Raw genomic sequence first — 22,539 nt, 5'->3', positions numbered from 1 at the left:
CCACACACGGATGCTCGCTGGGCCATCTTTGTCTTTAACTCATTAGATGCTTCTAGATTCCTGCCCCAGGGGTCCAGCCTCCTCAGATTGAACACGCCCCAGACTTGCTTCTGGCCTTCGCTGCATGTCTGCTCCTCTCCCAGTGCCTAAACTTGGGCCTCATCCTGGATTGCCTGGACTGCGCACATCCTCCTTCCAGGCCTCCCCACCGTCAATCTTCCCTCTCTGGTCCTGCCCCTCAGCAGCCCCCAAGTAATAGTCCAGACACAGATCTGTGCGAGACCCTCCCCTGCTGGCTCCCATCAAGCTGGGGATCGAGCTCCTGGCCTGGTGTTTGAAGCCCTTTCCGATCCCACATCTTCCCGTCCCAAACCGTCCCGGTCTCATGGAAATGCTAAATCACCCGTGCACGAGAGGCTTCTGTGGATTGGAGCACATCTTCGCGGGGTTCAGCTCCAAGGCCGCCTCCTCCAGGCAGCCTTCCCTTCCTCCCCCCACGTAAGTGCTCCTCACCAGTTCCTCATTCCACTCTGGCCTGACCACACAGAGCTGGGAGTATCTGTGCCCGGCTCCCGCTCCCCTACCCCTCCTCTGGCGCGGGGCCAGCGGCTTAGAGCGGGTGGCAGGGACAGATGAATGAGTGAATGAATGAGTGAACGATGGAAGGTGGTCTAGAGGCAGGCGCTCAGAGCAGAGAGAGGGAGAGGCCGAGCCTGGGAGGGGCCTCGGCCCCAGCAGCCCCCTTCCAAGCCCTTGGGTCGCCGCTCCCGCCCGAAGTCCTGAGCGCGCCCAGCCACTTGGCCGTAAGAAAGACGCGCCCGGATTGGCTCAGGCTGGGAGAGGCGGGCTTCTGCGAACCCCGAGTCGCTATTGGCTCACTGGCCAGGACTCTGCCCAGTCAACACGGTCGCTTCCCTCCCCCGCCCCGAGACGCTGTCTTTCTCCAGCCCGCGGCCGTGGAGGCGGAAGACGGCGCCTTCTCGTTACCCTGGCAACCGTCAGCGGACCCCGTCGCCCTGGCAACTCTCCGAGGCCTCCAGTTAGCTTTCGCTTGGGCCCCTCTGGTCGCCCAGACAACCACTACCCGTTGCGGTCACCCATCAGCCATTTTCCCCGTCACCCTGGCAACCGTAGCAAGACCCACTGCCCTCTGGACACACGATCCTCATCCTGCCCACAGGCCTCCTAGCCCCCGACCTCCACCCTCCCTGGGCTCCGAGTCCCCCTCCTCTTGCAGCCCACCTCCCCGCCCCCAGGGGGCACTGCTCCCGCCCTGACAGGGAGCCTCCCATGATGAGTCGAGCCCTGGGGATCCTGGCTCGGGTCGGGCTAACGCACCCCCCCGGTGCTGAGGCTGCCCACAGCCCCCGGCCCGTCTTCCCGCTCACACTCCTGCGTGGGACTGTCTAGCCGCCACAGGGAGCTTTTCGAAATGCAAACCCTGTCCCTCCCCTGCTGAAAACCCTCCCCTGGCTCCACTTGAGAATCGAATCCAAACTCCTCCTCGCAGCCCCTGGCGGTCTGGCGTGGCCTCTTCTCCCGCGTGCCTCCTCCCTCGCTCTGCCCTGGCAGCCACTAATCTCCACGTTGTTACTCCAGTCGCCTAAGCTTATTCCTGCCCCCCACCCTCCTATTTAGTGCTCTCTGCTCCCGGAAGTGTGTGCCCCAGGTAGGGAAGCCTTTCCTGAGCCCCGTCACACACAGAGCTCTCTATGCCTCTTCTCTGTTCACACCAGAACAGGGCTGTGTTCTTGCTCACAGGCTATCTCCAGGGCCCAGAACAGTGCCTGACACATTTGATGAGCAGAAGGATGTCATGTTGCGGACAAGGGAGGGCAGAGCAGGGTGACCAGCAGGAAGGTTTCTGCCAGGCAGGCCCATCCCAGAGATAAGAGGATGTATTTCTGAGGTCTGCTGGGTCCCCAGAGAGATGCATCATGCTGCAGGTCATGACACTGTCCCCAAAGGCCAGACAATGGCCAGGGTGATAGAAGTTGATGCTGTGACCAGCCTGGGGCTGGGTGGCCCACCCTCGACTTGCACTGCCTTCGTTTGGAGCCTGGAGCCCGGGACCCCCAGCAAGAATCAGCAGAATTTGGAGCAGAAGATTCCAGGGGCTGGAGAGGCAGGCCTCAGACCCAAGATGGCCATTCAGGGAGCTGGTCTCTTTTTGTGCCGAGTCCAGAGTCTCACGTCTCCTAGCAGCAGGGGGCTGTTTGCCCGTGGCTCTGAGTCAGGGATCCCAGGGATCTTTTCCAGGCTGTGATCGGAGAACTTGACCTTACAAGGCCTGGAGTCACGACCGGGAGGGAGATCGTGGGGGCTACCCAGAGCCTGGCTGGAGAGGAGTTTGGACACCCACCTGACTGCCCATGAGGGTCTTCCCTTGACAAGGTGGTCAGGGGCCAGGCAGGGGGGCCCTCTACTCTAGGAATACTCTCATCAGCACTGTCCAATAGAACTTTTTATGTTCATGTGGCAATTGAGCCCTTGAAATATGGCTAGTGTGACTGAGGAACTGCATTTTTAATTGTATTTAATTTTAATTAATGTGCATTTAAATTGAAGTAGCCAGATGGAGCTACCAGTACCATATTGGACAGAGCAGCATTTAGCTGAAGACCCAGGCTGGAGGTGGAAGCCAGGGACAGGAAGGTCAAAGTTTATGGTTTATGCAGCTCTGGTGGCCGACTTTGACCAGAAGAGTGGTGCCCCAGGGAGGGAGAGGTTGGATACTGAGCACCTGGCTCCACAGAGGAGATGCGTACCTGGTTGCCTGGGCTCAAAGTGCTTGCTCACACGTGCACACACTCACGCCTGTGTGTGAGCATATGGGTTGGTGTGCCTGAGGGCACCCACAGATGCACTGTGTGCAGTCCGGGAGTCCACCTGTGTATGTATGTCATACGGACTCCCAGGTGCATGCAGGCCAGTGAGCGAGGGCCACTAGTCCAGCAGGTCTTGCAAGAAGGCCCACATGCACTGGTGCATTTCCTTGGGGTGGCTCTGTGGGATCCAGTGCCCTGCGCCTGGAAAGATGTGGGCCTCCAGCCGGCCTGGCACAAAGTGGCTGCTGATGGCCCCCACCAGCCCCTGCTCAAAGTAGGGGTCCTTCTCCCCCCACAGCAGCAGTGTGGGTGTGGCCAGCTCCTGGGGCTCCAGGGGGAAGTTCCTGTGGTCAAGACAGACAGGCAGAAAGATGGCTGCCCCCGGCCCCTGCCCCCACAACTCTCCTGAGCTTCTGCCCTGGGTCTGGTCTCACCTGAAGAGGTTTCGGTAGTAGTTGAGGGGCCCAGTGAGACCACCGGGCTGTGAGAAGTCATAAAGGAAGGCCTCAAGCTCATTGGGGGTCAAGTGTGGGATGCCCCTCTTGTGGTGGGTGAGGGTGGTCTTCAGGATCTGGGTACACAACAGGACTCTGGCTTCAGTCCCAACCCACTCCCAGCCCACTACCCTCCACCCACCCCTGGGGCCTTCACCCCACTGCACCTGGAAGTCAGACATGGACAGCAACTTCTCGGGCAGCCAGGGAAGCTGGAACAGGAACATGTAGTTGGAACGGAAGAATTGGCCGATGTGGTGCATAGAGTAGTCTGGGGGGAGGGGAAGGCAAATGTGAGGCCTGGGCCTGGGGCGGCCGCAGACCCCTGCACCCCTACACACATCCAGGTCGGGCACACAGGTGTGCCAACACTTAGGAATGTCACCCCTGCCTGTCTGAGCCTGTGAGGACACTTGACACCACTCCCCAGCCCCAGGCACCAGTTTCCTTCTCTGCTGAGTGGTCACTGTACCTACAGAACGGGGGTCTCCCCCTATAGCTCCCAGGAACACCCACAACCACTGGTGTGCTTTCCCTGTTCAGGCCTGGATGCATTTCCCCTGCTTCAGTCAAAAAACATTTATTGAGCACCTACTGTATGCCAGGCCCTGTTCTATACCCTGGAGACAGTAGTGAATGAGACAGACATGAAACAGGAGCTGAGGGCTGGCTCCATGGCTTAGCGGTTGGGTGCGTGCACTCCGCTACTGGTGGCCCGGGTTTGGATCCCAGGCGCACACTGACACACCGCTTCTCCAGCCATGCTGAGGCCGCGTCCCGCATGCAGCGGCTAGAAGGATGTGTAGCTATGACATACAGCTATCTACAGGGGCTTTGGGGAAAAATAAATAAATAAATAAAATTAAAAAAAAAACACAAAAAAAGAAACAGGAGCTGATAGTCTAGAGATGAGGACAGACAAGAAACAACAGCAAAAAGAGAGCGAGCGAGCATAGAGCTGTGAGCATAGAGCCATGACTACAGGCTGGGAATGAAAACCAGGTGACGTGACTGACACTGGGTAGCTGGAGACGGCATCTCATGCTATTGTGGTTGCTTAGTTATCTATGTCTTCCCTGCCAGAAGAAAGTCTCTCTCTCCTCAGTTTCCCTAACAGGAGCATGGGGATGATAACACTTTTGAAAGCCCAGGAGGCTTGTGTAGGTTACTGTGTGCAGGCTCCTTGTCACAGCAATTGTTACCTGTAAGTGTTCAAAAAAATGTGGGTTACTCCTAAGCATACTGTCATTGATTATAGATTGGGAATGCCACAGGGGAAGGGACCCAGGTTCACTGCTGCACCCCCAGCCCCTGGAGTGTTGACTGGTATATGGAGAAGTGCAGGCACTTACACACACCCCTTCTCACAGGCACATCCCAGTGTCCCAGAATCCCCAACACACCTTGGTACACCGACATGGGGGCAGCACTGACCACTACCATCCGCTCGACCAAGGATGGGTAGTAGATGGAGAAATTCCAGGCTAGGAGCGCACCCCAGTCATGGGCCACGAGGACGCACTTGGAGTAACCTATGGGTGGTCAGAGGAACTGGCATAAGGGAGATGCCAGGTAGAAGTGAGGCAGGGGTGGGGGGCCAGGGCTGGATGGGGGTGCATCCCCACCCAGGCCCAGAATGACATCTTGGACGTCTGCCATCAGCAGGTCGATGGTGTAACAGTCCACATCCCTCGGTGCATCCGAAGAGCCGTATCCCCGCAGATCCACAGCCACCACATGGCAGCGGCTCTGGAACTCCTGGAGCTGGTAACGCCAGGAGAACCTGTTGGGTGGGCAGGGGAGGGAAGTTGAGTCAAGGTCCCCAGGCTGTACCTCCACCCCAGCAGGGGCCTTTTTCAACTCCACCTCCCTGCCCTGGACTTCCCAGAAGGGAGGATGGGGAATTCCAGGCGGAGGGTGAGCTCAGCTGCACCTTGGATCCAGTGCAGTCTCCACATGGACACCTCTTGGTTCCATCCCTTCCGGCCTCCAGTTCCCGTGCGTTCTCGTGACCCCTGTCCCTGAACACCCCATCTGGGCTCTATCTGCTTTGTACCCCCAGTCTACTCAGCCCGCTCCCTGGCCTCCTGGGTGCCCTGGCGGTCTGAACTCCACCACCCTCCAGCCTCGTGTGCCCCAGGCCCCTGGGCCTCAGACATACCAGTTCTCAGGGAAACCGTGCAGAAACAGCATGAGGGGCCCGTTGCCGCGTCCAGCGGAGACGAAGTGCAGGCGCAGGCCCGAGCTCTGGGAGAGGTCACAGTCTGAGACCCGGGGAACCCCCTCTTCGGTAGGCTTGAAGCCCCTGGCCATGTGCCGACCCAGATTTGGATTCAATCATTTGCTCTCTGCTCACCTCGCCCGGCCCCACACGGCCCCGCCTCCCAGGCTCCTAGACCCCCGAGGCCCAGACCCCGGCCCCACACGGCCCCGCCTCCCAGGCTCCTAGACCCCCGAGGCCCAGAGGGCGCCCTTGCGCTCTCACCCTGAGGGTCAGGAAGCAATGCTCGCCCAGCGTGGGGTCGCTCAAGCAGGCGGGTGGGGTGCGCCGGGGGCGGCCGCAGCAGCCACGCCGGGGCCGGCACAGCACGTGCGTGAGCGCTATGCAGCCATAGACGGCGGCGGCCACCAGCGCCGCCGAGAACACGAGGCTCCACATGAAGGCGCGTAGTAGCTTCAGAGTGAGGCGCGACGGCGCCAGCAGCGCCGTCACCACCAGCTCCGGCATGTCGCCGCGACCCGGGCCGATCTCGGAGCTGTCGTCACGGGCTTGGGCGGGGGACGCAGGCTGCGGTGGCGAGGCGGGATCCGGGCTAGGGAGCCCACCGCCTTTGGTCTGGGGCCCCTCCGTGCCGCCGGGCCTGCGGAAAGCGCCGAGAGAAGAGGCGGGCGAATCAGACCGACACCGCCACCGCGCACGACTCACCTAAGTGCCAGGTGAAACTCGGGCGCGACGGCGAATAGGGAGCTAGGCCCGGGTGCCGAGGTGGAGCCTGCGAGGACCAGGCTTCGGTGGCTGGAAGGGGGCCTTGGGGAGAAGAGGTGCGAGGGGTAGAAGCTGTGGGCGGGGCCTAGGAGGGCTCGGGCGGGGCTTAAGAAGGGGCAGGGTCTAGGAGGACCCCTACAGCAGGTGGTGGGGTCTAAGGTCTAGAGGGAGAACCGGTCCTGCTTATACAGGAGAGAGGAGGCGCCCTGTGAGAAACGGGCGGGGTCTGGGGCGAGGGGCGGGGCCATGCAGAGTAGGTGCGGCCCAGGAGCCGGAAAGATGGACCTGACTTGGCCTAGGAGCGTGTTGAGGGCTGGGGGCGTGGCTTAGGAGAGGGCGGGGCGCAGCCTAGAGAAGGCGGGGCCTAGCGCTGGGCGGAGCAGGCCCGGGGCTGGGCCAATGAGCGGGGTGTTGGCCTGGATCCAGGCCAATGAGACGGGGGCTGGGCCGGAACCTAGTATGGCGGGGCGGGCGGGCCCGGAGGCGGAAGGAGGCAGACAGGTAGTGCCCTGGCTGGGAATCAGGCGGGAGGCTCGGACGGTCGTCGCGTCCCCAGGAGGCCTCGGAGCCTCTGCCGCCGCCCCCTGGGAGCTCCCTGCCCTGGAGCGCGGAACCCTCCCCCCGGACTGGCTGGGAAAGAGCTGGCGGCACCTTCACCCCGGCGCGGGTTCCAATGGCGAGTCCAGCGGCCACGACCCCGCGCCGGCCTCCGGTTGGCCCAGGGGGCCCACTGGCCCGCCCATGCACGGCTGTGATTGGACGGTGGCTGTCATTGACATGCAGGCGACGGGTCCCGCCTGGAACCAATCGGCATGTTCTGAGGCCGAGCTCCGCCGGGGGCAGCCTCTGACTCCTAGAGGGCAGGCTCGGCCGGGAGCAGGAGCAGGGCCAGGCCGGTTGGGTCACTGGGGCTCTGGCCGAAAGAGGAAGCGGGGCAGGGCAGGGCAAGAGGGCCGGCGGGGTAGCGTCTTCCTCCTCCTGTTTTGCAACATTGCCCCAAGAACCTTTTTTTTTTTGGTAAGGAAGATGAGCCTTGAGCTAACATTTGTTGCCAATCCTCCTCTTTTTGCTGAGGAAGATTGGCCCCGGGGGCTAATATCCGTGCCCATCATCCTCTACTTTATATGTGGGATGCTGCCACAGCATGGCTTGATAAGCGGTGTGTAGGTCCACGCCAGGGATCTGAACCTGCAAACCCTGGGCCACCAAAGCAGGTCTCACGAACTTAACTGCTACGCCACCAGGCTGGCCCCTGCAAAATCCTCATTTCAGGATCACTCATCATTTAACCCTTACAACCACCTGAAGCGTAAGTACTATTATCATCCCTGTTACAGAACAGGGAGCTGAAATTCGAAGATTAAGTCATTTGTCTAAGGCCACATAGCTAACTAAACAGCACTCCAGGATTCAGGGAGAAAAGCAACAATTTGGATTCCACCTCTCCTTCCACCTGGAGATAGCCATTGGAACCCTTTTACTTTCTTCTGGTGGTTACCTCAATCTCTCTAGATGTGCTTATGTGGCTATTTCCTGGGTACCTATTTGGGGTGTTATCCATTGACTCACTCATGTCACCACCACTGGCTGTGCTGTTTCCATGATTAGTTTTTCTATTGGTTCCTCTAACTTTAAACACTCCACTCATCCCTTCATTTTTGTCACCTCTCACCCTCTATTCCACCTGCCACTGTTAACCTTACCTTTGTATTGCCAAGGCTGCTAAATATTATACTATCCTGGGACCATAATCATGTCTGTGGATTGCTGCTTCAAGGGGAATAGTGGTTTATGTGGTTCTGCCTCAGTTAACATGCATCTCAGTCGAGAAGATGTCTATGATTACACTGCCTATAGTGTACAAACACTTGTTCTCTCTGCACTGATTACCTAGCTTTCTTGTCTTGCATGATTAGCCTGTGTCATAGCTTTGGTTTCTTCTACACTTTCCATCAAATCAGTTCTCTGACCACTTGATGATCCTGGCATCCCTCCTGAACCCTCTAATCTGCATGGCTGGTGGGTGTCTGCAGCCCTCCCTTCTTCCTCTGCTACACAACACTGACTCCCACATCCCCCCAACCCCCAACCCAGCTCTACCCTCAAACAAAAAGACAGCAGTAGTCACAGGATGGTAATTTTATATTCAGTACAAATGTTTATTTTTGCAATGAGAACTGCACAAAAAAAAAAAAAAAACCTTTAGTATAAGTGAAAAGTCTACGAATTCCCTTCTACAAATGTCTAAAGTGTTTAATACAAGTCTCAGATTCACTGACAATTATTGGCCAAGCGATCCGTGCATACAGTACAGTGGGGGCTTGTACACACCTCTTACTCTTGTATAGGACTAAGATTTCTAGTACTGTGTGAGGAATTGGGAAATGGCCAGAGAAGGTAAATAGTAGATCCAAGTTCTAAGTACAACCCAGTTAGAGAAAGACCCATCAGGGAGGTGTGAAGAGGGCCATGGCAGAGAAATCTTTAGAAGGAAGGTGCAGATAAAACCATTTCTCCAGCAAAACACTCAGACCTGGCCTGGGGAAGTTTCTGAACAAAACACAGAACAAAAATGAGGGGATGGGATGAGATGGAAGAAACCTCAAAGAATCAAAATAACGTAAGTCACACTTGAACCAGCACAGTGGTATATGAGAAAGTGCCTGTGGAGGGCAAGGGGCAGCGGGGGACCTCTGGCTGGATGCCTGAACTATATCCTCGCTGGGAGGTTTGGCAGATCCCAAACACAAGACAATACAGGACCTTTCTGGTTGAAAAAGGAGGACGTGGGTTAATAACAGTGCTAGAAACGTTTCCGTCTGTTTGTGTCTCTGCATACATACACATGATAATCTTCCATCTTCCACCCTAGGGCCGCTCTTGGGTACTGCCCCTGCCTGTGGCATACTAGTGGGCACACAACACAGGCACACGGCAGCCACCTGGTGGGCTCTCTTGGGCAGGAATGTGTGTGTGCGCGTCTGCGTGTGAAGGGGGTGTGGATCCTATTTTGAAGGATGTACGCTTATTTAAGAATATCTGGTTAACCCTGAGCTTAAATGAAAGGAGTCAGGGAGAGGCAGGCAAGGCGGGAAGAGTGGCCCGAGTCCTCTGGTGAGTGGGAACCAGGACAGAGGGGGCAAAGGGGAAGAACACTGCCTGGAGTTGGCCAAGTTCTGCTAGAGCTACCCACCTAGGACGCCAGGGTCCACAGGAAGAACGGGTACCTGGGCTCCCTATCACAGCTCAGCTCGGGGTGGCAGCTCCTGCCCAGGGACGGCAGGGACAGGCCACAGGAAAGGGCTAGGTGGCCCCTGGTGGTAGTTCTTGTATAGAGGTGGTCTGGGGTCCAGGGGGCCCCTGGGCCTAGCCTAGGCAACGGGTGGTTCACAAAGAAATGTCAGGGAGACGCCAGCATTAAAAAAGAGAGATGTGTTTATTCCATGATCAGTACAGACCAAATGCATATTCACCGTAGGAAAGTCAAACCAGTCAGTGACTCCCAAGTTTGGCCGACACCGAGGCACCAGCATCGTGGTGTAGAGTGGGTTCTCATGGCACGTGTAACCTCACCAAGGGCTCCAATTATAAAATTAACAAAACAGTGGGGGAAAGGGCAGCTGGCTGGTCGGGCTGGGTGCCGGGCGGGGAGCTTCTGCCTCGGCCTGTGGCCCCATCCCCTGGCACCCACCTTGGGCCCTGGCCCTTCCTTTCCTGGTAAAAACAACTCAAACAGATGTGACGTTAAAAAACAAACAAGCAGCCAACAAATAAGGGGGAAAAAGGAAAAAGAAAACGCAGTTTTCTGGTTTTATAATTAAAAATAGACTAATAAAGTTTGAAAATAAGTAAAATATAGGCAGTTTTTTGTGTGTTTTGTGTGTTTTGTATTGTTTTTTTCTGGGTTTTTTTTTTTCTGATTTTTTTACACCAGTTCGGTGGAGTCACCAACAAACTTCAAATAAAGATATGCCAACTATGTTTCACTACACAGTACAGCCACGGTCACACACTACCCACGGCGCGGTGACAGCCGCCGCTCAACGAGGAGACGATCACACCATTTTGGAGATAAGCAGTGCCATTGTGTCTGGAGGAGAAGAGAGAATTAAAAATAAAATAGAATCCAACAAAAAATATATATATAGAAAAAAAACCCAGAAACACAGGTGGGAAGGAACTGACTTTGGTTGGTGGCCTCACTCGCCGGGTGAGGCTGGCCCACACACGTGTGTGATAGTCACCTCACTCCGGATTGCCATGGACACACACACACCTCCACGGCACTATTCCCTTTTGCACAAGCGAACACTTACAGAGAGCGGCTCTCAATTAAAGGCTTGTGGGGGGAGGGGAGGGGTGGGGTCTGTTCAAGGCAAAGTCAGTGCCAGCAAGGGGGTGAGCCGGTGCCTTGGCCTGCCTCCAGCTCACGTGGGCCTGCCCTGGTCTCCTGGGAGCGGGTGGTGGTGGCTGGGGTGTAGGGAAGGACTCCCGGCGGGCAGAATGTCACAATCGCCATGTTCTTGGGGACAGAAAACCAGTCACGGTGGCGGCAGCAACAATGTCCTGTGTATACTGTGTAGACATTTGGCGGAGAGAAGGGCCTCTGCCCTGCACGCAGGGACGCGGACTTGGGTCTGGCCGGCACTTGCTCGTGGTGAGGCGTGCTCTGGGCTGACGTCCTGAGGGGTGGCGGGATGTCCGGCTGGCTGTAAGGCAGACAGGCTCTGCAATCCTCAGCTGCCCATCAGGCCTGCCCCGGGCGTAGCATGCAGGAGGGCCAGGCCCGGAGACACCCCCTTGCCACTGCTACCGCTTCCACTGCCGCCCCTAACACTATGGAGAGTCAACGTTTTGCCAGAAAATCAAAGTCAGAAGTCACCGAGGCGCTCTCAGAAAAGATTTTCTTCAAATATTGACAATAGGTCACTCTGGAAATTCATGTCAATGGTAGCTGCCATCTGGAGGGGAGAGGAGAGTGGGAAGGAGTGAGACCCGGTGTCCTGCCCTTGCTCTGGCTCCCATATCTCCCCACTGCCCCTCACCTCCAGCATCGGCCCTTCCCTCAGGGCCCACACCCTGAAACCTCCCACCACTGGGCCTGAGCCACCTCCGAGGCCCAGAGGCCAGCACTGTGCAGACAAGCAGAAGCCCTGCCCTGAGCACCCACCTCTCACAAAGTGACCACCCCTCTACCCCTCTCTGGGTTCAAGGTCCCCATTCCCAGCTCCTCCAGAAGTGGACCCCTGCCCAGTGGTCCCCACCAGAGTCCCCCCACTCACTGCTTCCCGGCGTCTTCGCTCCTGCTCCCGCTTTCGGGCCAACTCCCTCTGCTGGTCCAGCATGGACTGGGGCTGGGAGCTCTGGGGCTGGGGGGCGGCGGCGGCGGCGGCCACGGCAGCTGCCTGTTGCTGCTGCTGCTGCTGCTGCTCCTGCCGCTGCTGCTGCTGCTGCTCCTGGCGCCGGCGTACCTCTTCATGGGCTCGCCGCGCCTGCTCTAGCGCGTCCTCATCCTCTCGGCTCCTGAGCAGAGCAGGGCTCCTGGTCAGCCTGGCGGCCGGTGCAGTCCCCGGGAGCCACCGTGCCCCTGCCCGGAGCCCACGCCCACCTCATGCGCTCCTGCCGCAGCCGCTCCTTCTCCTTCTCTGCGTGCTCGGCCTGCGCCTTCAGGGCCTTCTCGCGCTCCTCCTTCTCTCGAGCAGCACGGCGGAACTGCTCAAAGCTGTCACTCGAGGATTTGGCTGTGGACGACGGGGTGGTGGGATGCTTCTGCACCAGGCTAGCCCAGGAACCCATGTTCTTGATTTTTAGGTCCTGTGGAGCAGAGACACCACGTGGTGGGTGAGGGGCCCTGCTCTGTCTGGACTCCCCCCTGCAAGTCCTAAAGCCTGAGGGCATGGCAGGGAAGAAGACCTGGCTCAGGCACCTCCCTGGGGTGGGGGTGAGGAGCACTCATGGACCCACTGTCTCTACCTTTTTGGGTGCAACTGGTGTCTTCGGCTCCTGTTTCTGTTTGTCCTTGTCAGGGGCCCCTGGTGGGGGTGCATTCTGCTCAGGGGGCCGGATCACTGGCCTCCCAACGTCCACAGGCTTCATCTCAGGCCCTGGAACAGAAACAGCTCGTGGGCCTGGGCCCACCCCACCTCAGTGGGGCACGGTCAACTGGCCCAGAGAAAGCTCATGTCCAACGCAGGCCTGGGGGCCTCAGCCCCAGCTGGGGGCGGAGAGGGCACTCACGCTGGGGCAGGTGGACTGGGGCCTTGATGTTCTCTGGATGCTTGGGGGGCTCCGGCCGCAGCGAGGGGCTGAAGGGCTCACTGCGGATAATGGGTGAGTGCATCTTCTCCTCCTTCACCACCACCAGGGGCTGGGGCTGGACCACAGAGGACGTGCGCAGCTCCTGGGATGGCACAGGCACGGCAGCCGGTGAGGCAGGTGGGCGGCCCTGGCCCCGGCACGCGCCTGGCCCTGGGGGCCGTGGCCCAGCCCTGCCCTTTACCTGCTTCTTCGGCTGGACGTTTTGCTGGGGTGGCGACTGGTGTGTCAGGCTCTGGAACTGAGGCATCTGGGGGGAATGTATCATAAGCGGGGAGGGGGCTTCGCGGAGGTGACCTAGGAGAGGGGACAAGGAGCCTGTCAGTGGGACTGGTGTGGAGGTGCTGGCCCTGGGCCTGGCCAGGGCCCCGAAGGCCTGCTCAATCAGGCCCCGAGCTCAGGGTGCAGCAGGGCTTTGGGGAGCCGTGGCCTCAGTCCTGGTGTGTGATGCCCCTGTGGGTCAGGACCCTCAGGAAGCTTTCTGAGGTGCAGGTCCTGATACATTTGGTCCTGGGTGGGGTCTGGGCCTCAATACTTTTTAAAAGCTCTCCAGATAGTTCTACAGCGCGGCCTTGTTAAATACAAGGGCCTCGTTAAATACTTCATAGGGCAAAGGAAACCTCAGCTCCCAGTTGTCCCTGGGTGGCTTGGCCTGCCTACCTGGAACCCAGGACCCTCCGCACACAACTCAGCCAATGAGCCCACACAAGGGGGAAGCCTGGAACTAGCCTGCACCACAGCAGAACTGGTAGAACAGGTCCTGAGCTCCTGGCTCTTGCAGCAAGTGGGCCAGCCCACTCACTTTCATCCAACCAAAGCCTGGGGGGACCCAGGCAGCCACAGGGACCAAGCACTCAGCGCAGGGCAAGAGCCCAGAAAGCCCCACTACTGGCCCCTGGGAAAGGCCTGTCAAAGCACTTACGCCTAACACCACAGCCTCACGGGTGAGGAAACAGCCCTAGGTCACAGTGGGCTGGCACCTCAGGACCAGGCAGCTGGAGCAACCACCAATTCTTGCCCTCCACTCTGCCACCCACAGCAGCATGGGGCACCCTCCTGCCCTCCCGCCTGCATTTCTGCGACATCTTGACCGGCTTAGCATGGGACAAGCCACACTTGTCCACAAGAGAAAGCCCCATCTCTGCAGCACCTCTGCTCCTGGTCCTGCCTCATACCTCACGCTGAACAACCTAACCTGGGCTCTGCGTGCCAGCCCTTGCATCAACCTCCAGGCCTGCTTCCAGCCACTGTCTAACAGCACAGACACCCTTGGGCCCTCCGTGGGCCCCATGGCCAGAGGTGCCCATTTTCATGGGCCAGGAGTAAACCACAATGCTTCAGGTGTGGTGGACCCCCTGTTCCCTTGTCTAGGGCCAGAACTCACTCCCAACCCTAAAAGGCAAAATAGCTGATTGGAGATGACATGGCGGTGAGGACCAGCCTGTCGCTGAGCCTTGGCCCCCAGCGCTATGTGGCTGGTTTTGTGGCCTTGGTGCTGGGCAGCATGAGTCCAGACCTGCCAGCGATTTTCAGGCACAGGACTGCGACAGTCTGGGTGGCTCCCTTGGGGCTGACCTGGGCAATGGCAGGGCTCTCAGGCCTATGAACTGTAAGAATCACCTGCCTGCTGGTGGCTTCATCCACCAGCACCTGCAGGGGAGACCCAAGCTCAGGGGTTGTGCCTACAAGCTGGCCGGGTGCCCAGGGATGCCTGCTGAGCTTCCTTGGGACTCAGACAACTTGGCCTTTGGCCCAAAGCCCCCAGCTGGACTCCAACCACATCACTCCCTGTGACCCATACCAGGCCGCAGGAGCTCAGGGGGAGGTGGGCTGGGCGACTTCCAGCACAGGTGGCCAGAGGGGACCTGGCTGATCCTGAGTGCCGGCTCTTCTAAAGGCGTCTGCCCATCACTGCCCCCCATAGGAAAGCCTGGTCTTGCTCAGGGATGGGAACAGGCACAGCTGCTGGCTGCCGAGATCAGCACCAGTCTTACCCAGGGATGACAGCCAGCTGTTCTCACTCAGGGCGTGCAGCAATCCTCTTTGCCCCTCGTAGCTTTTGCTGGGTTGAGGAGCAGTCAGGGCCTAAAGTCAATGGCCTTGTTGTTCAGTTTGCAGGCAGCACCCACTGCACCCCCAAGCCAGGCTGCATAGTCTACACTGCCAAGTCCAGGAACCTCAACCCTGACCTTCGCGCATCACTACACCACGAGGCATCAACTAAAACATTCCCCCACCAGGGCCAATCAGGACTTCCTGGTCACAGACACTCAGGAAACAAATCCCCAGGAAAGGCAAGAGGGCACGGCGTGACCAATGCTGTCAAAGGAAAAAGCGTAGTCTGGGTCAGGTTGGAGACAGGCAACCGTTCCAGGACCGGCCCCAAAGTACCTTTCAGCTTCAGCCCAAATCTCCCCGACAAGGTCCTGGCTCCACCAGGTGGGTCTCACGACACCAAAAGCAGAGCACCTGTTCCTGCAGGTTCCCAAAACAGCCCCCCACTGCCCAGCCCTGCCCCTGGCTCGGCCTGGATCTCACTACTGTTTGTTAAACTAGTTCCGGCTCATCCTCTGGTCTGCTCCTCCAGGAAGCCTGCGTGGACTCCCAGAGGCAGACTGGGTGCCTCCCCTGGGGTCCTGGCTTCCCCACCTAGCAGGGATCGTGATGCATTGTAACGCTCTCGACTGTGAGTTCCAAGAGAAGGGCTGGCAGGGGCCGCCTTCTCGGTCATCTCAGCTTGCAAGCAAGACAGACACCTGATAGAGACACTGCACGAAGCACCAACATCCCCTTTCAGCCACCTCTCTCCAACCAAACCACAGCCTTTGACGCTCGGTTCTGAGCCATCTCAGCCTGAAGCACATGCTGACCCGTCTGGCTGCTTGAGGACAAAACTCTGGACCCAGCACCAGGTGCCCCAGAGCCCAGCGGGGGTGAGGACTTACCGGTTGAGTAGGGGTCTGACTTGTGGTGCCGGGGTGACGGGTGATGCTGGATGACTTGCTGAGGCTTGGCTGGCTGCGGCGGGGGTGGCTGCTGGCCTGGGGGCGGATGGGGGGGCTGCTGGCCCGGGGGTGGCGGGGGCTGCTGGATGTGGGTGGGGAATTGCATGGGCTGCATGTGCATGGGCCGCGGGGGGCTGGTGCTGCGGTGGGGGCGGAGGCTGCGGCTGGGGCGGCGGAGGCGGCTGCTGCGGCTGTAGCTGCTGCTGCTGCACGGAGGGGTGGGGAGGGGCGGCAGAGGGTGGGGGCTGGGACTGCACCTTCACGGAAGGGAGTAATGGTGCGGGGGGCTGCACCTTCTGCAGCTGCTGCAGGTAGAGCTGCATCTGCATGGAGGTGAGGGGTGGGGCGGGTGGCTCTTCATCCTCCTGCAGCAGCACTTGGGGGGGCTGAGCCATGGGGGGCTGTGGGAGCAGGGGCGGCTGGGCCAGGGCGGGTGACACGGCTGGGGGCCGGGCAGGCTTGGGGGGCAGGGCGGCAGCTCGGTTGCTGGGCCGCGACGGCTGCTGGGGCAGCGCGTTGTGCAAAGCTGTAAGAACACAACAGCGTGGCAGTGAGGCTCACGAGCCCCACGGCCCCAACCTGGCCTTTCTGCTCCATCCTCAGCTCCCACCAGTCTTCCTCCACCCAGCAACCTCTCCCCACCCTCCTTGACTTCCCACCAACTCCAGAAAAAGGACCAATTCCAGGGAGGTCTACACGATCAGGGCCCCACCCAGTGTCATCCTGCACTGCGCTCTGTGCCCCCACCTTCCTCCCTCCCCTCCAGCTGCTCCCGTTTTCACACTTGCCCTTCCGGTGTCAGAGCAGGCCTTCCCTGAATCCCCCAGGTATGTCCTCTCCGGGATGAGTGTATCCCCAACGCCCCCCATCCCCGACTGGGAGCTGCAGAGGGGTCACATGTTTTTTCATCTCACACAATGCCTGGCCCAGCAGAAGAACGGCATATCTTCTGTATCAAAGCACTAACTCTCTGCAAAGCCTGTCCTGGGGTGTCTTGGCCCTGAGAAGCCGCTGACCCCATTTAGAAACAAGACAACAGAGGCGGGCTTCTGAGGGTTGCCCAGAGTGCTCAGCCCCAACTCACCTGGAGGAGAGACCACCGAATGCTGGTTGAGATGAGGAGGAGTGCTGTGCTCAGGTGGCTGGGGTAGGTGTGGGGGCAGCTCAGGCTGTGGCAGGTGCAGGATGGGCTGGGTGAAGTGGCCAATAGGGTCAAAGACGCTGCCTGGGAGCTGTGGCTCCAGGACGGGCACCTGGGCAGCGATGAAGGGTGGAGGTGAGGACTTCATCGTGGGGGCTGCCTGCTGTGGCATGGCAGGCGGGGGTGGTGGGGGCGGCGGCTGTTGCTGCTGCGGAGGTGGAGGTGGTGGGGGTTGCTGAGGTGCTGGCAGGGGCTGCTGGGGAACGGTGGCCGGGGCCTGCTGCATCTGCTGATGGTGGTGGTGATGGTGCTGTGGACAGACATACTGACATCAGGCAGGCAGAACCCAGCCAGGCCAGACCCAGGGTCCCCCTAGAGCCCACAAGGCAGGTGGCCACTGCTCACCTGATGGAGGACTCCCCCAAGACCACATACCTTCTTCTGCTCCCTCCCAGGGTGCCCCTTCTTTTTTGACTTCGGAGCCATCTCTGTGGAGGAAAAGAGAAGGTGGTGAGGCTCTGAGAAGACTGTGCGCTGGCCTTGGATGCAGAATGAGGGAAAAACAGAGGATGAGTTCAGGAGAAGGGCCGCTGACAGTGAGAGGATGGCCAGGATGGGAGTCAGTCACGGAGGAGGGCAAGACATGTGGGGTCACCTACCCATCTGGCTGCTGCTTTTCTTATGGGGGACCATGCCTGAAAAGCCACCCTGCAAACTCCAGACTACCAGGTCCATTAAGGGTGACACCTGGTGCACTGGGAGCTGAGCTACCGAGACCTCCTTGCCCAACGTCTTCTCCTACTTGTTGGTCAGAGGCCACTACCAGGACGGAGTATCTGCACCCCAACCTGCTTAGTCCTGGAACAACTGTGATGTCCAAAATGATCATGTCCATTTGACAAATAAGCAAAATGAGGCTCAAAGAAGTTAACGGACTTGTCTCGGGTCAAACAGCCAAAAAGTAGCCATACGGTGGCCTCCAACTGCACTACCCTCTGAGGCTCACTCCTTCCCATCCTCCTGAGGGAAGCAGAGATGTGCGAGCTGGGTTAAGAGACCAATGGTATCAGCCAGGGTCAACAGCTGGCCACAGAGTGAGCAATTTAGGGGAGGGAAGAAAGGAAGGAAGCAGGCTAGCTGGCCAGCCTCCCCAGGACGACCAGGAGCAATGTGGGGGGTGGCACTCAATGCCATGGCCAACAGAGGAGGAGGTTGCCAGCAAACTTCCCCTTCCTCGCAGGAGACTGGCCTCAGGGAAGTCCCCGTGTTGGGACACAGGCAATGTGTTGCAGGAAGACAGTATGTGTCCTGGTTCCTCAGGGGCCAATAACTTGTTACTTCCACTGCGTTGACACGACTAGGGTGTGCCTGCCTCTGCAAGGAGTGCACAAGAGCCAGCAGGCCCCCTCTGTTCCACTCCAGAGGTTTATGCTAAAGAACTTTTGCCAGCTGGATGCCTCCCGCCAAACACCACTGGTATGCAAACCCCAGAGAGGGACAGGAGGCCCGGCTAGCACTCATGGGCTAGGAAATGATGAAGTCGCCAACCACCAGGTGCGAGGTGGGGCCCATGGGGCTTTTTGGATTCCTGTCACCAAAAGGCACCTCATGGCTTTGCCTGACATGCCCTGAGCTCCTTGCCAGGATCCCAGCTCTTGCTGCTGGTGTCAGAAAACACATGTTTTACCCAAAGCAGGGCTACCTCAGCTCATGGCTGTTTCAGAGAGGGCTGTGCTAAGCTTCTGTGAGGTGCACAGCCTCAGGGTGCAGCACGCCACAAAAAAGGGACCAGTGAGCAGGGACCTCATGCCCTGTGAGACCTCACCACTCCACGCAACAGACACGACAGCAACACAGACCTCAGCAGATACAGACACATGTCCTCATACAAATGGCAGCAACTGGGGACACGTGGGACACAAGACCCTTAGGCCCGGCCCCAAACTTGGACACTAACGATGCCAGGGCACAGGGCTTAGGACTCTTGGTCACAATATGAAACCTGGTGAGAGGGTCACTCTGTGGTGAGACACACAGAAGGGGACAGTCTGGATGATTTGCAGGATCAGGGCCATCGGGCATCTGGCAGCTGTGGGTGGGGGAGGAGTACTGGACTGGGGAGGCCAGAGACCCAGAACCAAAGGGACCCTGCATGCGCTGATGCAAAGAATGGTACTAGAGGCCGCTGAGCCAAGAGAGTGGGAGGAAGAGGCCCGGTCGTTCCTCCAGGATGGTCTCCTCTCCCCCCAGCATGGATTCCAGCAACAGAAACTGCAGCTTGAAGGAGGCTGGAGGCAGCTGCTGGCATGCTGGGCATGCCTTCAGGGGGCCTGGTGGCGGTGGTGGTATTTGGTGGGGGGGGGACTGGGGGAAGAAGGGGGCTGGTGGGAAAAGTATGACCAGCAGAAGACAGTACGTCATGGGGAGAAGGCTGTGCAGGACCAGAGGCGGCTGTCACCTTGTGGCTTTGGGGGAAGCACTGTTTTTTCCACCATAAAAGAGGGACGGTGGCTCTGAGCACTATCTCCCCGTAGGCCTGGAGCAGAGAGGACCACATGAGAACTTGTGGGGACCAAGTGCAAATGGGGCCCTGGGGGTTCCAGGGAGCAGATCTCGCTGCCTTGGAAAGATCACTGGGAGTAACCCAAGGCTCCAGGGAAGTGCCGGGTGGGGCAGGCCTAGGGTGGGAGAGAGTAGAGGTGAAAAGCAGATTCCCAGAACCAGAGGACTGGATCGCCAGCGGTGGGGACCAAGGAGTGCTGGAGCAGTTCGGGGCAGTCGCATCTGACCCCCGTGGCCTGTGCCAGAGTTACCGGTAGGAAGACAAGACAGGAAGTGCACAACTTCATGACACACCAGCCCCAAGACACTCCCACACAAAACTCTCTAGAAAGGGTTACATGAAGATGGCCTCAAGTACTCTGTGATCTTTATTCCATGAAAATCTTGAACTCAACACAAGTTTCATTTTTACATAGGATGGTAATTGTACAAAGAATTAAATCGTTGTTGAAATATCTGATTAAAACACTGATTCCTCCCACGCCCCCCACTCCCCCAACTCAAGGGAAGGAGACAGGATGGAAGACAAGGGCAGGGCAGAGGCGCAGCGCCCCTCACCTGAATTGACTTGGGAGCCTCAGCGCCAGCGGATGCCTGGGCCTCCCAGCCCTCCTACCGCAGCCCCTGAGGCCCCACAGCCCAGCCGGTACGTCAAAGCCTCCCACTGCCCGCACACAAGAGGCTGCCAGTAAGGAGTGGGCACTGCTCTCTCTGCTCTGTTCCTGGGGCACCAGGCACAGGTGACAATTTGCATCTAAAGATCAAGTTCTCTGCCAGATGGAAGCCCCACAGGCAAGGAGGACAGGATCTCTGGACAACAAGCGTGCAAGGATCGTGCAGGAGAGCCGGCCTGTGGCTACAGTCTGTGTGCACGCGTGTGAGACGTCACATAGGCTGACACTGTGGGAATCCAGGCTGCCATTTGTTCCAAGACAACAGACTCTTCCCAGAAAGACAATGCCAGCAGCCTCCCAACTGTCCTGTGGGAATCTCTGGGCACGAAGCCCCCTGGCCCCAGCCAGGCTCGAGTTGCACTGGGAACACATCAGGCACAGGCCAAAGGGCAGCTCAAAATAGTCTGTTTGGTAAACAGAGCTTGACTACAAGTCAGCCGGCAGAGGATCAGGGAGCAGCCTAGGAACTGCTAAGCATCAGTGCAGGCCCTGGAGGCTCTGGGGAAGCTATGACTCATCAAGGCCAAGGCCGATTGGGGGCAGTTACAGCAGCTTCAACCCAAGACCCCAAAGAGCTGGGGCAGGGGTGCCAGGTTTCCACACAGGCAGCAGCCAGCACCCGAGGGCCTGAGGGTAGTGAATTACACCTCCTCAAGCCTGCTTCCAGCTCCAGGAGAAGGCAGGCTCCAAGATGCCAGGACATGGTCAAGCCTTGAAGAAGCACACACAAAATACACTTAAGGAAAAAAAGCTCCCTGCCACACAGATGCTGTTCCTCAGGGGCTGTTCATGTCAGACAGTTTTCTGCTGAGATGCTGGATTCATGACCAAAAAAGGGCTGATGTTTATTTTTAGAGCAAAAAGAGCCTATTGAGTGCCTCTCAGAGGGCTTGGATGCTGTGGCCACCCTGGCCTGCTCCACCCCAGCGGCTGGATCATTCTAGGGGACTGAAGACGTAAGAGGGTGCTTGCACTGGCAATGCCCCTCAGAGATGTGCATGGAGCAAGCCCTGAAAGCTCTGATGGCCTCCCCACTGACTGGGTCCAGCACTTCAGGTTTGGAGAGCCCTTTCCTGCCCACTAGCCCAGATCCCAACTCCACTAGAGGCAGGGAGGTCAGCTGACATGGCTGCTCCTCCCCAAATGCCTCTCACCAGTGGCCTGCCCGGCAGCTCCTGCCTCCTGCAGCCTGCTTCTAATCACCTGGGAGGGCCTGGGAGGCAGCCCAGGACATACTCACCCTATGTGACTTTAGGCAAAGAGGCCAAAGAAGTTGGGAAAACGCCCAACAGGCAACAATGGGAACAATGAAAACGGAAGAAAGACTCCACGGGGCTGTGAGTCAGCTGTGGCTGGTGACAGCCTCTGGCCAACAAAGCCTCCCGGGCCACCAGAGAGCAGGCCTGCTGAGGGACAGCCCCGCCAAGCTTTCGGGCCCAGCTGGCCTCACCTCTAAAGCCCCTGCTCCTCACTTGGGAAAACTCTAGATGTGAGAGCTCTTCCTTATGCTGAATGAGATCTTCCCTGGGCTAATGTCACTGCAAGGTCCAGGAGGGAAGCAGTTAGGATCCAGAATCCCAGAAAATGAGGGAGGGATGAAAAAAGAACACACACTGTGATGGGGCCTTGCACACAGAGCAGCAGCACACGTATGCGTGTGCGGGGGGGACTGTCATCACCTGCCACCCAGATGACCCCAACGACCAGGGAGGCTGGGCGGGACAGGCAGGCAGTCTTTACACAGGAGGCAGCCTTCCCGGAGGCGGGATTAGGCGTGTGCTCTGGACATGACTAATCCACCCTGGGGACAGGCCCAGGGCTCTGAGGAATTCCATAACTCGATGGAGTCCTGTCCCTTTCACGGAAGGAAATGGACTTAAGCTATAGCTTGCTGGGAAGGAATCTGGAACTGAAGACCGTTTTATTAAGAGTCCGTGTCCAATGATTAAGCAGGACCTACATAGAGGGAGAGAGAAACCAGTGTGAGAGAAATGGTGTGAAATGTACCGTTCAAGTCACAAGAACAGAAGAACTGCAGACCAAGCCAGCCTCCTGTGACTTGCTTGCTAACAGGGCCCGAGAGAACGGGGCCCGAGACTAGGACCCTACCCTCTGCCTGGCCAGACGTGGGCGGGGCAAGACCCACCTTCCCCTCAGAAGGGCCGTGGATCCAGCACACGTGGATGTCTCCAAAACCGCCCCAGGCCTGTGTGTGCTTCTAGACAGAACTGCACGTGTGCCCTGAGTGTACGCACACTGGCGCTTCCTTTACTGGTCTTTGAGGCAGCGGTGCCCCTGCCTGTCATACTTGCCAATGTCACTCCTGAAGACTAGCCTGGAGTGACATGCCCTCAGGCACCCATGACTCTGAGCTTATCACCACCCCTACACACACCCCTCCCTCGGTCTGCTTTTCTGCACCTTGTCTGTCTCAGGGAGGTGATGCTGGCCCTTCCTCAGAGCTTGGGTAGAGCTAAGAAAAGCCCCCAAGAAAGGCGGTCTGGAGTACAGCAACTCCAGCTAATGGCCTCGTC

General features: G+C 58.4%; 2 protein-coding genes across 2 annotated transcripts in view; both read right to left on the bottom strand.

Moving 5' to 3' along the window:
- Positions 1-1,459: 1,459 nt before the first annotated feature.
- EPHX3 (epoxide hydrolase 3) lies at positions 1,460-6,512 on the bottom strand. The gene is made up of 7 exons (XM_004443529.3): positions 5,808-6,512; positions 5,484-5,569; positions 4,948-5,105; positions 4,726-4,854; positions 3,490-3,593; positions 3,263-3,399; positions 1,460-3,172 (listed from the first exon to the last, which is right to left on the bottom strand). Exons 1-7 carry the CDS (start codon positions 6,048-6,050, stop codon positions 2,947-2,949), a joined length of 1,083 nt encoding a protein of 360 aa, XP_004443586.1. The 5' UTR covers positions 6,051-6,512; the 3' UTR covers positions 1,460-2,946.
- Positions 6,513-9,725: 3,213 nt separating this feature from the next.
- The window catches only part of BRD4 (bromodomain containing 4), an 84,428-nt gene continuing 71,614 nt past the window's right edge, over positions 9,726-22,539 (bottom strand). Inside the window, 9 exon segments of the mRNA XM_087443679.1 lie at positions 9,726-11,269; positions 11,591-11,831; positions 11,917-12,122; positions 12,282-12,412; positions 12,546-12,920; positions 15,569-15,762; positions 15,764-16,154; positions 16,713-17,079; positions 17,205-17,257. Coding sequence (XP_087299805.1) covers positions 11,201-11,269; positions 11,591-11,831; positions 11,917-12,122; positions 12,282-12,412; positions 12,546-12,920; positions 15,569-15,762; positions 15,764-16,154; positions 16,713-17,079; positions 17,205-17,257 — 2,027 coding nt within the window. The 3' untranslated portion in view covers positions 9,726-11,200.

This window comes from Ceratotherium simum, chromosome 18 (assembly GCF_057802395.1).
Source record: "Ceratotherium simum simum isolate JZ-2026a chromosome 18, ASM5780239v1, whole genome shotgun sequence".
In the NCBI taxonomy this organism is placed as follows: Eukaryota; Metazoa; Chordata; class Mammalia; order Perissodactyla; family Rhinocerotidae; genus Ceratotherium; species Ceratotherium simum.
This window is presented reverse-complemented; position numbering and strand designations above follow the sequence as displayed.

Bases quoted from the DNA above. Each gene is read 5' to 3' on its own strand.
- EPHX3 (XM_004443529.3), bottom strand. From the start codon at position 6,050: ATGCCGGAGCTGGTGGTGACGGCGCTGCTGGCGCCGTCGCGCCTCACT. The intron at 3,594-4,725 runs GTGTGTTGGGGA...CCCTCCCCCCAG, and splicing joins CCCCATGTCGGTGTACCAAG to ACTACTCTATGCACCACATC. The intron at 3,400-3,489 runs GTGCAGTGGGGT...TTGTGTACCCAG, and splicing joins TGTCCATGTCTGACTTCCAG to ATCCTGAAGACCACCCTCAC.